The following is a 15,034-nucleotide window of genomic DNA, read 5'->3' as shown; positions in this document are numbered from 1 at the left end:
ACTTACACACCTGCTCACAAACCCATATAGAAAAAACACTGGCACACTCATTCTGCCACGCACACACCACTCAGACACACACAGCCACTTATCCACCCACCCATCACACACTCACACACCAACTCACACAGCCAGTCACACACCCACTCACAGAACCACTTGCAAGCCCATACAACCACTCACACACCTACTCTCACATCCATACAGCTACTTACACACCCATTCACAGATCCAGAAAACCACTCACATACCACACAGGGACTAGACAGCTACTCACACACCCACACCATCACTCTCACATCCAGTCACACACTCACTCAGCCACCAACACAACCGCCAACACACCCATATGGCCCTTCACACATCCATAAAGTTACTTCACGGCTACTCTCACACCCACACACAGGCAGTGATACAGTAATATAAATAACATTTGTTTGTATTAGAAGTGTTGTTTTTATTGGATGTGTGGCTTTGGTTGGGAATCCCATGCAACTTAGCTGACAGAACCCTTATTTGGCAGAGGATCCATGACTGATCCAAATAAAAAAAAAAGGATTTAGAAACAAAAAGAACCAGTTTTTGCTAAAAGGGTTGGCTCTGAAAAGAGACTTTGTGTTTATGGTGTATAGATAATAAATACAATAGTTGTTCATAATCACCAATGACACAATATTATCAGCAGAACACTGACCTCATTAGCTTAATATAATTAGGGGATCAGTAGCCAACTTAACCTTCACAAACACATCAATAATATGTGCAAAGGGCGAGGTGGTCCCCTTCGCGCAGCTGCAGGCGACATACCAGTTGGCAGGGACGGAACAATATTGGTTTATGCAAATATAGCACGCACTGACGAAGGCCATACCTAAGGGAACTGACTTACCCGAGTCCTCCCCACTTGAGGGTCTTTTACTGACGGACCAACTAACCAAAAAGGCTACATCATAAACATTTTGAAAGCTGGTTAACAACCAGAAAGATCCCACAACTACCCTAAAGGAGAAATGGGAGGAGGAGGTAGGGGAAATGGACGAACAGGACTGGTAGGAGGCACTGGCGTCCCTGCAGGAGGTGGCGACCCCATCCAGATTAAAGCTTGTGCAATTTAAAATACTACACAGATCATACTACACCAGACCCACACTCCATAAAATAGGGAGGGCGGATACACCGCTCTGCTTGCGGGGTTGTGGTCTCCAGGGTACCTTCTATAACACCATATGGGAATGTCCCTGCTTTACTCATTACTGGAGGGTGGTTATGACCATGATCTCCCAGGTATCTGGATGGGACGTCCCTCCCGAACCACGGAGATGCCTGCTTACTGTGTGGGAACCCCCTGATCTTAACCATGCAGAGCAAACCTGGGCAACGCGGAGTATCACACTTGCGAAGAGGAATATTGCACGACACTGGAGGGCTCCGTCGATCCCCTCCCACCAGCAGTGGTGTTGCGACCTAGATGGAGCCATGGTCGCGGAAAAGAAGGTCTTTATTAATAGGGGTTGCCCCCGGTAATGGCAGTGTGTCTGGGGAAAGTGAAACACGTTTAGGGGCAATATTTGTGCCCCCCCACCCGAGGACTCGGATCCGGACTTGAGTGACTAAAGAAATCGGCAATGTGTGCATCAGGGGACTATATGGGGGGGTTGCAAACTTATAGGTTGATGTGATGGATTTAAAGATATGCTTTAATACATGTATTATGCATAATGGTGTTGCCTTGTGTGCTATGTCAACAACAACTAGACTTGTCATAATAATGACCGACTTGACTCGATGTGTACTTTACAATAAAAATGTTTTAAAAATGTTTTAAAAAAAATTATAATATGTGCAAAAATCAGTCAGATTTAAACGTTCCTAGACAGCAAGTGTGCTTGATTTGTGCCAGTGTTTGTTGGTGCTCGACACAGCACTTAATTGTTAACACTGGCATTTACTTATGAAAGTCCACCACATGGGGCAATGACTGTCTATTTTTGTACCAAGCACATCAGTTTAACATTTAAATACACATTTCAAAATAACTGTAGAGCGTCCTGGTCATTCCTACTGATTTGGGAGGTCTGGAATCATCAAATTGTCACATGTAATATTTAGTATGGAGTGTTTATACTGATGTGTGGCAGAAATGGCAGTTCTAGTTGGTAGTGCAACCTGCAATGGTCTCCTGAGCAACACTTTGGGCCCTGGCACTTTTTCATTCACAAACTAAGCACTGCAGCAAGACAAGGCAGCTGCCCTCTCTAGACTAGATTATGGTTATTATATTCTCAATGATATTCACCTTACTCCGCTTAAAAATATATTTCACACTGCTTCCAATGGGATCAAATAACTCTGAACATATTACTGTCACACTGATCCCATTTAGCGGGCTTGCCACTAAGGATAGATCGACCTACAAAAATGCATGATTACGGGATGTAAAACTCTTTGCACTTTACCCCTGCTAGCCAGTGGTAAAGTGCATATGCCCCCCCCTTTTAAACATTGTCGAATTGCCATACTCCTAATAGTATATTTAACGTGCCTATATGTCCCTATTATATGATACAAAATGTACCCATGGTCTAAAAGTTAAATGTAACTCATGGACTGCAACACCTACTGTTCTATCCAATACAGTGACAGTGTAAAACATGGCTTCAGGCCTATCAATGTAGACTGACTACACTGCAGTTCGAAAGGCCAAAACAAACTCTTTAAACAGGTCAAAACCATGCTTTTAAATATGAATATGTTATTAATTATTAATAATTAATTATTAAATACTACTATTAATATGGAAAATAAACTTTTAGAAAGTTATCTTTTTCCTGCATGGAGGTTTTAAAGGTTTAATTTCTAATTGCTCACTCACTTCTGTCGGTCAATAATTAGCATCTGGAGAGGTGTGAAAAAGATGTGAAGAGCATTCCAGAAGCAAACAGGCTGACCTGAATGGGCAGGGAAGACTTCTCTAAACCTGACAGAATATGCAAGATGGTGGCTGTGAGCTTACTTTTTGATATTACAGTGTCAAATCCTACTTGACAGGTCTGTTAGTTTTTACATATAACACTGGGGAGCACACTTGAAAGGAAGAGAAAAAGGACACCAAAGCAATTCTTGTGTATCCCAGTGTCTCCCAAACTGCGGGTTGGTCGCGACCCAATATTTTGTGGGTCGTGAAAGACGAAGCAATATATGAAGATGCCTTTTAATCCTGTATTGAATCTTGTAAAGTTTGCTGCATTTTAAAGTCAGAGGTCAAATGTCACACTATGTCTTCTGGAAAATTGCTAGTTATGTTTTTTAACAGGAGGATTGATGTTTACAAACTCCTCTCACTTTGCAGACAGAAAACGAAATGTAAAGTTAATTATGTGGCTGTCTTTCTGTGTACAGAGAGTGTTAAAAGGAAAGTCAGTAGGGTGCCATTTTATGCAACATACAACAAAATGTAAATACCTGTAAATAAACTCTACACATTCAGCAGTTGGACAGCAAAAACTATTAAGCATATTTATTTGTTATTCTCAAGTGTGATGGAAACAATGATCTGAATAGGATCAAAACAGATCAAAATACTTTACTAGGTAATGCACAAATGATGCTTATTAACTGAAACACGATTTCCACACATCATCACTAGTGTGAAATATAGTTTTAGAAGTAAAACTATGTCCATGAAAATGTAGTTGCCATTTCAATAGAAAATGTGCTGTCTGTAACTGACTGTGTGACCGTGCACTACCAGACAATGCTTTAGTTATATACAAAAACATTTTTTTAAGTCTTGCTCATGTCCATTAAAGCTAGGTGGGTTGCAAAAGTTTGTATTTCTAAAAAATGGGTCGTGATTTTAAAAGGTTTGGAAAGCACTGCTGTAGCCACTGTCTGGTTGCTGAAGGGCCTGCTTTGCCCAACCTGACTTCTGTTTCTTTTTTTCTACATAACACTGGGGTGTACTTGAAAGAAAGGAGAACAGAATGATACAACAATTCTTGTGTATTCACCGTCTGGTTACTGGAAAACACTGCTTTGTTTGAACAGATTTCTTTCTCTGGGTTTATTTGGAGTTGCAGTGACTGCCCCAATGTGGTTTTCAGTGTTAGATGTGCAAGGACACTAAGACTACCATAGTACAATCTACACACATACTGTACACACACACACACACACACACACACCTCAGAGCCAAAGTTGCCCAAAGTGGGTAGGGTTGACCCCAGGAACTTTTAACTATTTGGTTAGGGTATACCCAGGAGTCATTATCATCTCTTAGTTTGATCCAGACAAAAACGTGGCAGCTCAAGGCACACACTTCAGAACACTCCTGGACCAGAGGAAGAACATAAGAGGACTAGATCTGCTAACTGTGACCTGAGAGGAGCCCTGAAAGACTGGACCTGCTCCCTCTTGTACTTATGTCAATCTAGTGGACTCCCTTACTCATAAGGCTAACCTCTTGTTAAAGCTATAGGGACACTAACAACTACAAGAGACCTTTCTTGAAACTATCCAGATGATCAGTGGTGACTGGGCCCTGGTGTTTAGTTCCTACCTGGTGCCCTATGAGTTTCTAAGGTGGCCTTAGAAGTGTAATCGTGGGGTGGATTGGGATGTAAAGGACTAAAGTCAGAAGGTAAAATCTTTGACCAGGACAAACCTGATTAGTGTATGTGACCCATGCTCCATAGTGGATGAGCACTGACCATTATTGAGAACAAAGAAGGCCGGACTGTTACTCAAGCTACAGGAATGTACGTGTCACTGAAGTGTGTAGGATGTTGTAGGGTCTCGTGGAGTCCTACAATTGGGCATCCATTTTGTTGGATGTTATGTCCTCAAACACCCTTTTGGGTGTCATGCTTCATCATCTGGGCTGCTCCTCGTTGGGTCAGCGGTGCAATATCCAACGGGCGACACCTCAAAGAGGGGCTCTTTGGCGGAGATCTTCTATCCAACTGCCATCAGGTGAAGTGCGGGTGTGGGGCCAGTATAGCGTAGACGTGTAGGTGTGGGTTAAAATAAAGCTAGGAGTACCAGGATTAAGTTTATTCTGGGGGTCCCCTGCTCTAATTAAAAATGTAATACTAACCGGTACTTGCTGGGAAATTATGCTCCCAATTACGAGTCTCGGTTCAGTTAGTGCTTATGATTGGTCGACATGTTTCTCGCATATGTGCAATGACTGGAGATTCTTCAGGACCTAAAATAAAGAATTTATCAAAGGTTTCAACTGTCTAAGTCAGTGTGATCTAACTTAATCGCTAATGTTAGATATGCCAATGGATTCTCCAACAGGAAAAGTATTCCATGTATAATACCTGTATAATACCTGTGTTGAGCTGCATCTACCTAGATTGGGAAAAATGAGCAAATCACAACAGGTTGAAATAAAACATCCATCGGGTGACTCTGTACATTCCATGTGTTATGCTAGAACCAGTGCAGCTAGCACATGGGTTAAAACCATTGAACTACTGCTCGTGAAATTCCTCAGTGAGAAAACTGGTGGACATGCTCCTGTGGAAACCTGAAAATAAAATCTCTTCATTAAAAGCAATACAACAGCAATCACATAGGTGGTAGGGTATCTAACTCACCTAATAGGATCAGTATGCAGACAACAACAGTATCCGGCGGGTTGTACATCGGGTTCTATCATCCAACAAGTGGCTGGGCATGGGAGGAAACCGTAATTAAAAGCTTGTGGCTGGTGGTGAGTGCAGCTAGGCTAGGAAAGTGGCTAAACCTGCATATTCGGTTGTTGTATCTAATGGTATAATGGTGTTAATTTTGAGTGGACCACTACTCAACCCATTCATGGCTCCTAGAGAGGGTGGATATACCCCACAGAAGCTCATTACAAAGGCTCGGCGTTGTTCATAGGCCTAATTATATCCCTTAGTGTTGTCTAAAAAACTGGCTTGATTTGTAGAACCCGTGTCATGAATAGAGGGAGCTAAGTACCCCTATATTATGTCCTTACTCCAAGGCTCTGCGTTGATCAAGCTGATCGTGCGCCCATCCTATAGTAGTGGTGTAATGAATGTGTATGCCACAGCGCATATTATAGGAGATATGCTCCTATCACAGACTTGCTGACCAATTCTAAAGGCTGGTATAGCCAACAGATTGATGCGGGTCATTTCGCTCGCCTAACTCATATGCGAGTTATATGTAGCTTCAGTATAAAGCTCCGTGGTGCCTTAGTCTCGTGTCATCGTGGCCTTGGACTAAGTACTCAGCTGTGCCCTAATCATATGCTAGCATTAGAGGAAACCCGTAGTGTCTGTTCTAACAAATTGCGATGTGGCGTTTAGCTTGTGTTAAAATGCCTGAATATTCCGTGGTGCCCTAATCTCCTGCTAGCGTCAGTGGGAGCCTGTAGTGTCCGTTATATATGAATTCCAATTGGCGTTTAGTTTGTGTAAAATTGCCTGGGTATAAGATCCGTGGTGCCCTAGTCTCACGTAGCATCAGTAATGGCCCATGGGGTCCCTCCTAGGTGTCCCTTCTTGGAGATGGTTATGGTCTGGTCTAGTATTTACCCATTAGGGCCCCTCAATCTTACATACACTCGGGAGTCGGGTCGGCCTTCTCAAGACAACCTTGTTGGAGCAGTGCAATATCACTTACTTGTTTGCGCCCGTGTAGACTCATCTGTCACCTACCCCTCGCCTCCGGATCTGGGTGGTAATAGGAGGCCGGCGGCTCCGGCTTATCATTGCGCATGACCTAGCACGTGATTACATGACTGGGCAAATTATGTACGTCACGGGATATGTGTGGTTATGCGAGCGGCCCTCTTATAGTGGGGTTATACTATTGGAATCGTGTGTTAACAATAATTGACTACTCAAATTCCATACTGTGGACATTGCAGTCGGATATTGGGTTCAGGTAGATAAAATACCTGTCCTGGATGGACAGCACGTGGGTTAAGGCGTAACTAAGCTATTGTGAACGTTATCCCTCCGCAGGTCACATGGTTGTTGGCGTTTTGCAGGCGGCCATGGCAGAGTGGAGCTATAGAATGGATCTCAGTTTGTGTGATCAGCTATTGTCCCGGTGTATTGGCAGCAGATTCTCCAATAAGGGTTACTTTCCAGTGTAAGAAATGTGGTTGAAGTGGCGCGGTGCCATCTAGGTATTTCCAACAGTGGTATGTCCCTAAGTTGGGAGGATCAACCTGGTAAATAAGGATTGTAGCAATAAATCCCTGAGGGTCCATGATTGCTCATATTGAATATTGTTATATAACTAACTGTCTGGAGTATTTCAGCAGTGATAGGCCAGGTCAGTAACCATGTATTGTGGCTCAGTTATAAGGAACTCCATGGTATTTCTTTGTTGAGGCCTTTGCTGTTGGTGGATAACCTATGTATCCACCTTTGTTCTTTAAAGAACAAGCTCTATTTGTTCTGGGGTTCGCTTCCAGGACTAACCATTTGAGTGAGTCAGGCGTATGGTTTGATTCAATGTAGTGTCTGCACATTTTAGTGTTACTCTTTTTACACCGGAAGTTACTCCGGTGTTCGGAAATGCGTGTCTTAATTGGGCGGGTCGTCATCCCAATATAGTACAATGCACATGGACATATTAAGAGATAAATGCAATTGGCACTATTGCAATTCGTATGTCCCCTCAACTCCCAGGTGAAGGAGTCGGACAGTGTGATTGTCTTGTGTGTTCTAGTAAAGGGGCATGCACTACAGCTTCCACAGGGGTAATGTCCCTTAACTGCGGGTAATTGCCATAGGGTGGTTTGAGCTCTTGAGATTTATTTTTTCCTTGGTCTGGTCTGTACTAGGATGTCCTTGATGTTTTTGGACCTTTTGAACGCAAACCGGGGTGGTTCCAGTTCCAGAATACCTGTATGAAGGATCTGCCAGTGTCGTTTAACAATTTTCCTCACTTCCTTGGAGGCCGGTGTGAATGTTGTGACACATGTCATTGGTTGGCTGTCTAAGGGCTCCTTTGCTTTGCATTCTAGCAAGCTCTCCCTGTGGTTGTGCTGTGATCTTTTCCTGGCTCTAGTGATTTCCCTGGAGTGGTAACCCCTGTCAATCAGGTTTCTGGAGAGGATCGTGGACTCTGCTTTATAGTTCTCCAAACTGCTGCAGTTGCGCCTGACCCTTAAGAACTGCCCAAAGGGTAGGTTGACCCTCAGCGCTCTGGGATGGTGGCTTGTAAAATGCAGGAGGCTGTTGCGATCAGTGCTCTTCCTGAACATGGTTGTGCTGAGTCTGCCCCCTTCAATCATGATGGTGAGGTCAAGAAATGCGATCTGAGAAGCTGATGAAGTCATGGTGAACTTCAGGTATGGATTAAGTGTGTTGATCCAACTGAAGAATTCTGTATACGACCATTATTAGCACAATGCTTCTTGGCTCTATACCTTCTTAAAATTTAAAAAACGTCATAACTCCAGTTCCCCATATAAGATTGTCCTTTTGGTGTACTTTGGTTTAAATTGTATTCTATTTTCGATTTCGGTTTGGGATTTAAATGTTTTTGCATTTCAACTGTATTAAATGTTTCACCCATGGCCTTAAGTGAAGTTTGCTTGCTCTGTGCCATAGCACCAGAGGGTTAAACTCAGGTTAATATAGTGACTTTGAAGGTTGACTTTGACAAGGACTGTAAATATTGCTTGGGGTGGGTACATTAAACTCACAAATAATATTCCATTAAATATTTATAAGACCAGGCAACTGGTCTTGAGGGCCCTGCCACTTTCTGAAGCTCACAAGGCCAATTCTGGTTATTTGCTCCTGAAACCAGGCTCATCTCCTCCAACAAACTTTTTAAGAAAGAAGTAAAAGCGATTCTCATGGCTAAATGCACATGATCTATTATTCGGCATTTCTCAAGAATCCGCTCTTACTACCTGCCTGACCCCTTGGACTATGTGTATTACTTGTATTATCGACTTAGTTGATTGTATACGTTCCCTCTTTGTATAGCTCTATATTATTGACACACCTATCTGACTCTGCATACTGTACCTACACCACCTCAACTATTCCTACTCCTGTATTACTGCTCCACCTGTATGACTATGCACCCTGTACTCACCTACCTCAACTATGCCTACCTTTATGCTATCTCCAAAAGCATTTTGAGAACGCTTAAACAAGTATATGCTCCTTCTTTTTGTACTTTTATATTATTGGCGCACCTGTTGACTATGCACCTTGTACCTACACTACCTCAATTTTTACCTACCTCTTGTATTGAGACATACCTATGTAACTATGCACCTTGTACCTAACTACCTCAACTTTTACATACTATTACTCTATCACCCCCTTGTCCTTGTAAAGCGCTCTGATATCTGTAAAGATCTTGTTCGCGCTATATAAAACTTTTCAAATAAATAAATAAATAAATATGAAACTTCTGAACTCTTTCACATTCTATTGCAGAAGTTACATTTAAAACACCTTGTGAAGTGTGATGGAGGCTATCAATTTAAAGTTAACAAAAATGACGATCATTTGTTATTTAAAGTTAGCAAAACCGAAAATACATATTTGAGTGTTTATATCTAATCTAAGATGGAATGGGTGTTAAAATATTTTTGGGGCCAGGATAGGCAATTACACTTGTGTCCTTTTGAACTGCAAAATAAATTGCTGTGCATTTATCACGCCGGTCAATAAACTTTGAAAGGAATGCGCTGCATAATCAATTATACATTTGAATGATGATGTTCATACGAGAGAGAATTAAGGCTCACCTAAGGCACCCTGTGGCATTATAAAATATGTCTGGATCAGATAACGCATCAATCTTCGGATAGTCCCCTTCCGTCCATCCTGAATATGGAATGATAATGTTCTCTGTCACAGTCTGGAGAGCATCTCTGATCAACATACTCTTTAATTGGTCGTTAGAAGAAAGGTTCCACAACAAGCCTAAAATACATTGTAAAAAAAAAAAGACAATGAAGGTGCTAATACTCTTGAAGATGTGACTTTAAGGCAAGTGTGAATAAAGAAGTGATTCACTATAATCTTATTACCAATCTTTGAACAATCCGGAAAATGACAAAGAAACATACAGTTTGCAACTACAGGAACTGCCAACCAGGGTTTGAGAGTTTGTAGACAATGTGTGCATATTAAGTAATCTGCCCAAAACACCAAAATGTCAATGAGAGGGTCAGCTTTGCAGATCTCAGTGCTGGTCTGCACTTTGCTTTTGCAGCCCAGTTCAGACAAGCCACATATACATCTCTATCATGGCCAGTGTCCTTTAACACTGACAGTGACCAATGGTCAGAAACACCTGACTGCCTTGGGTCTGCCCTTACCAAGTAGAGGGAACCTTTTCATGGAGTTGTGGATTTTAGAACAGAAAAAACAAACATTCCTCACCAAACAAACCAAGAAGGTCATAATTCATAGAAAACACTTTATTCTAACTCTAAAAGCAGTGATAGGTTGTTTTCACGGTGATTCTTCTCTAGTGCAGCATTAGTATAGTCCCACCACCTACCAACAAGTTTTTAGTGCACAAAACTCACAATGCATGCAATATTCCAAGTAAACATATTAGCTCAGTTACTGTATTCACCTGTTGTTACTAAGCTCAAAACTGGACACCATTGTGTGCTTGAAAACATCAACACATATTTTACTGTTGAAAACAGGGCTGAACAGCATGTGTGGTCAAAAATGCGGGGCTGGGCCTATCAGGGAATTGAGTAAGACGTGCTCCATTTGTCCTCTAGGCCCCTGTCAGCCTTACTACATCATTCCTAGCACGGGGGTGGCCATTCTGAAGCTCTCGCCGTAATGGGACATTGGTGACCCCATTTTGCATTTGGGGGAACGGTTTTACCCCTCGATCGTCGCCCTGGCATCAGCACTGCAGCCAGCCCCCTGACCAGGGCTTCACCTGCTCGGTGCCGCCATTTTGTACAGCTGGATTCCATATTCTGCAGTATGGGAGACGGAGGTCCACGACTGCTCTAACCGGAGCCTTTCGTTATCGCTCTAGAGAGGCTGAGAACAGCTGATGGGGGAGCTCTGAGTAATCTGCCACTCACCTACTCTTGGGCTCCCGAAAGTATTGCAGCTGGCCCCTCAGCGAAGCCTGTAGCTGCAGAGCGGCCATTTTGAGGAGGCCGACTCTGCGACTCGCTGGAGAGGAGCCCGTGTTGCAGCGCCTTACCTGGCAGGGATGACCTGCGGCTAGGGCACATTGCCACAACCTGCTTTTGGAGGCTTGGTGGCTGGTCTTGGAGCTCAGCGACTGCCATGCACTGGAAAATTTGCAGGAGTGAGGGAACCCACAAATCCCTCTTTCACCATGCCCAAGTGCCCCGATGTGAGCTCTATGGGCCAGTTGCTGTGGCCCATCTTCTTGCGCTGCCATCCCATACAAGCCGCCACATTGAGAGGGGGCCTTGAGTAGTACCGATCCAGCTTGCCCCTGTACATACCACCACGAAACCCTCAGTGTGACCTGAACCCCGGGGGGGGTGTCATCTGGTGTACAGAAACATTTCCGCTTGCTGGAGCAGAGCCCCAGGTGCAGTGCCTTGCCGGACGGGAGAGACAGCTGTGAGAGTACAACACCCCAGCTTGAATCAGCTGCATTGTGTCCGGCTTGGGGAGCCTGTGTATGATCATTACCATGGAGCTCTGCAGTACCACTGCGCTGGCTCTGATTTCTGCACCACAGTTTTCTCCAGGACCGCAAGTGGTGGTGCATGCACTGGCTAGTCGTTAATTCCCCAATGGCAGCTCAGACTGCGCAGTGCCATAATGGAGTGGATGAGCATAACTGGTTCTGTTGCTGCCTGTGGGCACAACTCTGCAGAGTGGCTTAAACTGACTACCCTTGTGTGGCAAGTGGACATTGTCAGTTGGCGGCGGGGACTCTTCTGTTTCCTTTTATCCCCTCTGGCTACCCCCCTGCCCAGCACAGTGTCCCTGGGGTACCTGCATGGCAGCTCTTCCTGGCTGACTTTGAGCCTGGGCGCCTCCTAATGGGACCTGCGCAGCGCCTAGTGAGCCCGAACACTGAGCCTTGCCTCTGAGGTGCTGTCCATGTTTAGACTCCTCTTACCCTCGGCAGGAGGACATGCCTCTCTGCCAGCTTAAGGCCTGCATTGGACTTTTTTATTGCCACGGGCCATGAGCACTTAGGAACTGAGACCCAGACAATGGTCTGGACTGTGAGGCACTTTCTGCGGGGACGGTGTTGAATGTGGAGAGGACACCCTCAGGAGTGGTGCCTTTGGTGACCGATGGACCTGCTTGGAGAAGGTAGGTTCCGTTCTGTACCTAGCTTCCACTGGACACCCTAGGCTGTGAGGCGACTGCGTCTCCATGGTCAGGAGGTCTGCAACGGCTGCTTCAGCTCTTTCTGCTCGGACTGTAAGGGGCAATGATATCCTACTCCTCTGCATTATGTTGGCCCTGTGAGTGCTGCGCACAAATCACATTCCTTACTAGTGCGGCACATACGCAGCTGGGCTGGTTACATGGCATCTGATTTCGACTATATCGGGAGTGCCGCCCCAAGTCCATCTCAAATCTCAGCATTTGTTGCCTCTGTGTTTAAGCACCATGCAGCATCCCAAATAAACTATAGACATTTTGGTGACCTCCCTATGGAACAGGACCTTTACAGTTGACTCGGAGACACCAGCTCCTCCTTGTGCACCCATGCCTGGAAGCTCGTCCACAGTACCTATTTCACAGGACTACATGGATCATTTCCTGTACGAGATCCGATCCGAAAGTGGATCCCTCAAGGAAGAATTCAAATCCTGCATCAAGGACATTTGACATGAGGTCTCTGAGATGAACCTGGAACGAGCAATGGATGCCTGTTCAGAGGATCAGGAGATGCTGTGGCATCAAGTGGCGGCGCATGAAAATCAACAAATAGAGCTGCAAACTAAGCAAGAGGACCTAGAGAACAGGAGTCAATGAAACATTTGCATCAGGGGTGTCCCCAAAGGAGCAGAAGAAAATTACACACCCTTCACCGCTTTACTCCTGCAAATGATATGAGGGGACATGGAGGTACCCCCTCAAGTCCTGGATAGGCCCCAAAGTGTGGCTTCTGCTCCTGGGCATTCTACTGCCATCCCTGACATCCTTATATGTGCCCACTGTTTTACAGAGAAATAAGCTATTCTGGGAGACTCCAAAGGCAAGGCTGATCTGGTGTTGCATGGCCACACAATTAAGCTTTTCCAAGGCCTGTCTCCAGTCACTCTGCTCCACTGACGTAACTTCAAGCCGATCACTGATAAACAGACAGATGGACATTCAATATCAATGGGGACACCCATTTGCCATGCTGTTCAACTGGGATAGTAAGCTTAGAGCCCTGCGTTCTTTGACGCAGGAGAAGCATCAACATCCTGGATAAAGATCCATCACTGTCTCACATATCTCATAGAGAAGACCTGCGCCTTGCCTGGACCATGGTAAAGCCACACCCCACAGACAAGAGGCAGTCTCAGGAAACTAAAAGCGACATCAGTCAACATCTTCAGAGCCTGAAAAAGGACCCCTGCAAGGCCACATCCACTTCTGGCTCTATGTAGTGCAGAGAATATAGGACTCTGGGACATGAACCTCCCCTCTCTCGGGGACCCTTGCGAACCCTACGGCCTTGGACAGTGGATGCATAGTGCTGCAGGGGCCTAGGGCCTGTTCTGACTATTTCCATGTATTTGGCCAGAGACTACTTCAAATGGCTAGCTCCGCACAATTCGGACCCCAGGATTGTGACTCCTCAAGAAGGAATTGGGCATGTCTGAGCCAATTACCGTGAGAATCAGATGACTGTGTTGGGCCCGGTTGGTTCATTGAATATGGTTTGATCTGTTTGATTTCCTTCCTTAGGTCGATTCTAAGGACTGTGGTCTGCGCATTCTTCAGGATGTATATTGCATATCATAATTTCTCAGACGTGGGCTCCTGCTCAGCCCGCCCTCCATGCTGGCCTGCTCCATGACGGCAATTTAGTTACGCTATCCATGGTGCTGGGGGGAGCAGCTCCAATCAGGGCCCCTACCTGTCCCACTGAACTCACTTCCCTATATTTCCCATGAGATGCTAACTCACATAGTACTTACTGATGACACTGGCGATGGGCAATAAATTGTTCTTTAAACATCTGAGGCCTCAACTCGTCCAATAAGCAAAAACAGGTATGGGGCTAAATATTGCAAAACAAACCAGATGGTGTCATTCTCCAGAAGACACACCTTCTGGGGACTGACACCCACGGGTTGGCCAGCCAAAATAATAATTACAATATTGGACCTACGCATCTACTAAAACAATGGAGGTGGGCATTCTATTCAAAGTGGGCTTTCACTCCATTGTATCGAAGGTGGTGAGGGACAGAGATGGTCGCTTTCTGATGTTCACATGCATAGGGACAAAGTGCACTTCTCATTATCTATCCCCACAACCATGCAAAAAATCTCCATCTACGGCGCATATTCAATCAATCAATCAAATATTACTTGTAGAGCATTGCTTATCAACCATGAGGGTATCCAGGAGCTGGGTTGCTGGGCTTAGTCGAAGAGCTAGGTCTTGAGTTTCTTCCAGAAATCAGCCTGTGAGGGTGATGTTCGGAGGGGGAGAGCGTTCCAGGACTTGGCAGCGAGGTGGGAGAAGGAGCGTCCTCCATTGTAGCTATGGCCGAAGCGCAGTGTTTGTGCCAGGGCGAGGGAGATGGAGCAATGTTCCGGGAGGGTTGGTGGTAGCTCAGGTGGTGATTCATGTAGGCTGGTCCTTGGTCATGGAGGGTGTTGTAGGCGTGTGTCAGTAGCTTGAATTGGCATCTTTTTTAAACGGGGCGCCAGTGGATTTTCCTCAAGTGCTGGGTGATGTGGGTCCATTTAGGCAGGTTTACAGCTTTCTCATAAGTTCAATGGTGGTTCCTGCATACAGTGCGTTGTCGTAATCCAGACAGCTGGTGATTAGTGCTTGCGTTGCTGTTTTCTGGTGCTTGTGGGGAGCCATTTGAAGATTCTTTAGAGTGT

General features: G+C 44.9%; 1 protein-coding gene across 1 annotated transcript in view; it reads right to left on the bottom strand.

The window, feature by feature from the left end:
* PKP2 (plakophilin 2) overlaps positions 1 to 15,034 on the bottom strand; it is a 474,852-nt gene that overhangs the window by 161,048 nt on the left and 298,770 nt on the right. The window contains exon 6 of the mRNA XM_086920178.1: positions 9,746 to 9,923. Coding sequence (XP_086776304.1) covers positions 9,746 to 9,923 — 178 coding nt within the window. The remainder of the gene's footprint in view (positions 1 to 9,745; positions 9,924 to 15,034) is intronic.

The sequence above is a fragment of the Lissotriton vulgaris genome, chromosome 1_1, assembly GCF_964263255.1.
Source record: "Lissotriton vulgaris chromosome 1_1, aLisVul1.2, whole genome shotgun sequence".
Taxonomy (NCBI): domain Eukaryota; kingdom Metazoa; phylum Chordata; class Amphibia; order Caudata; family Salamandridae; genus Lissotriton; species Lissotriton vulgaris.
This window is presented reverse-complemented; position numbering and strand designations above follow the sequence as displayed.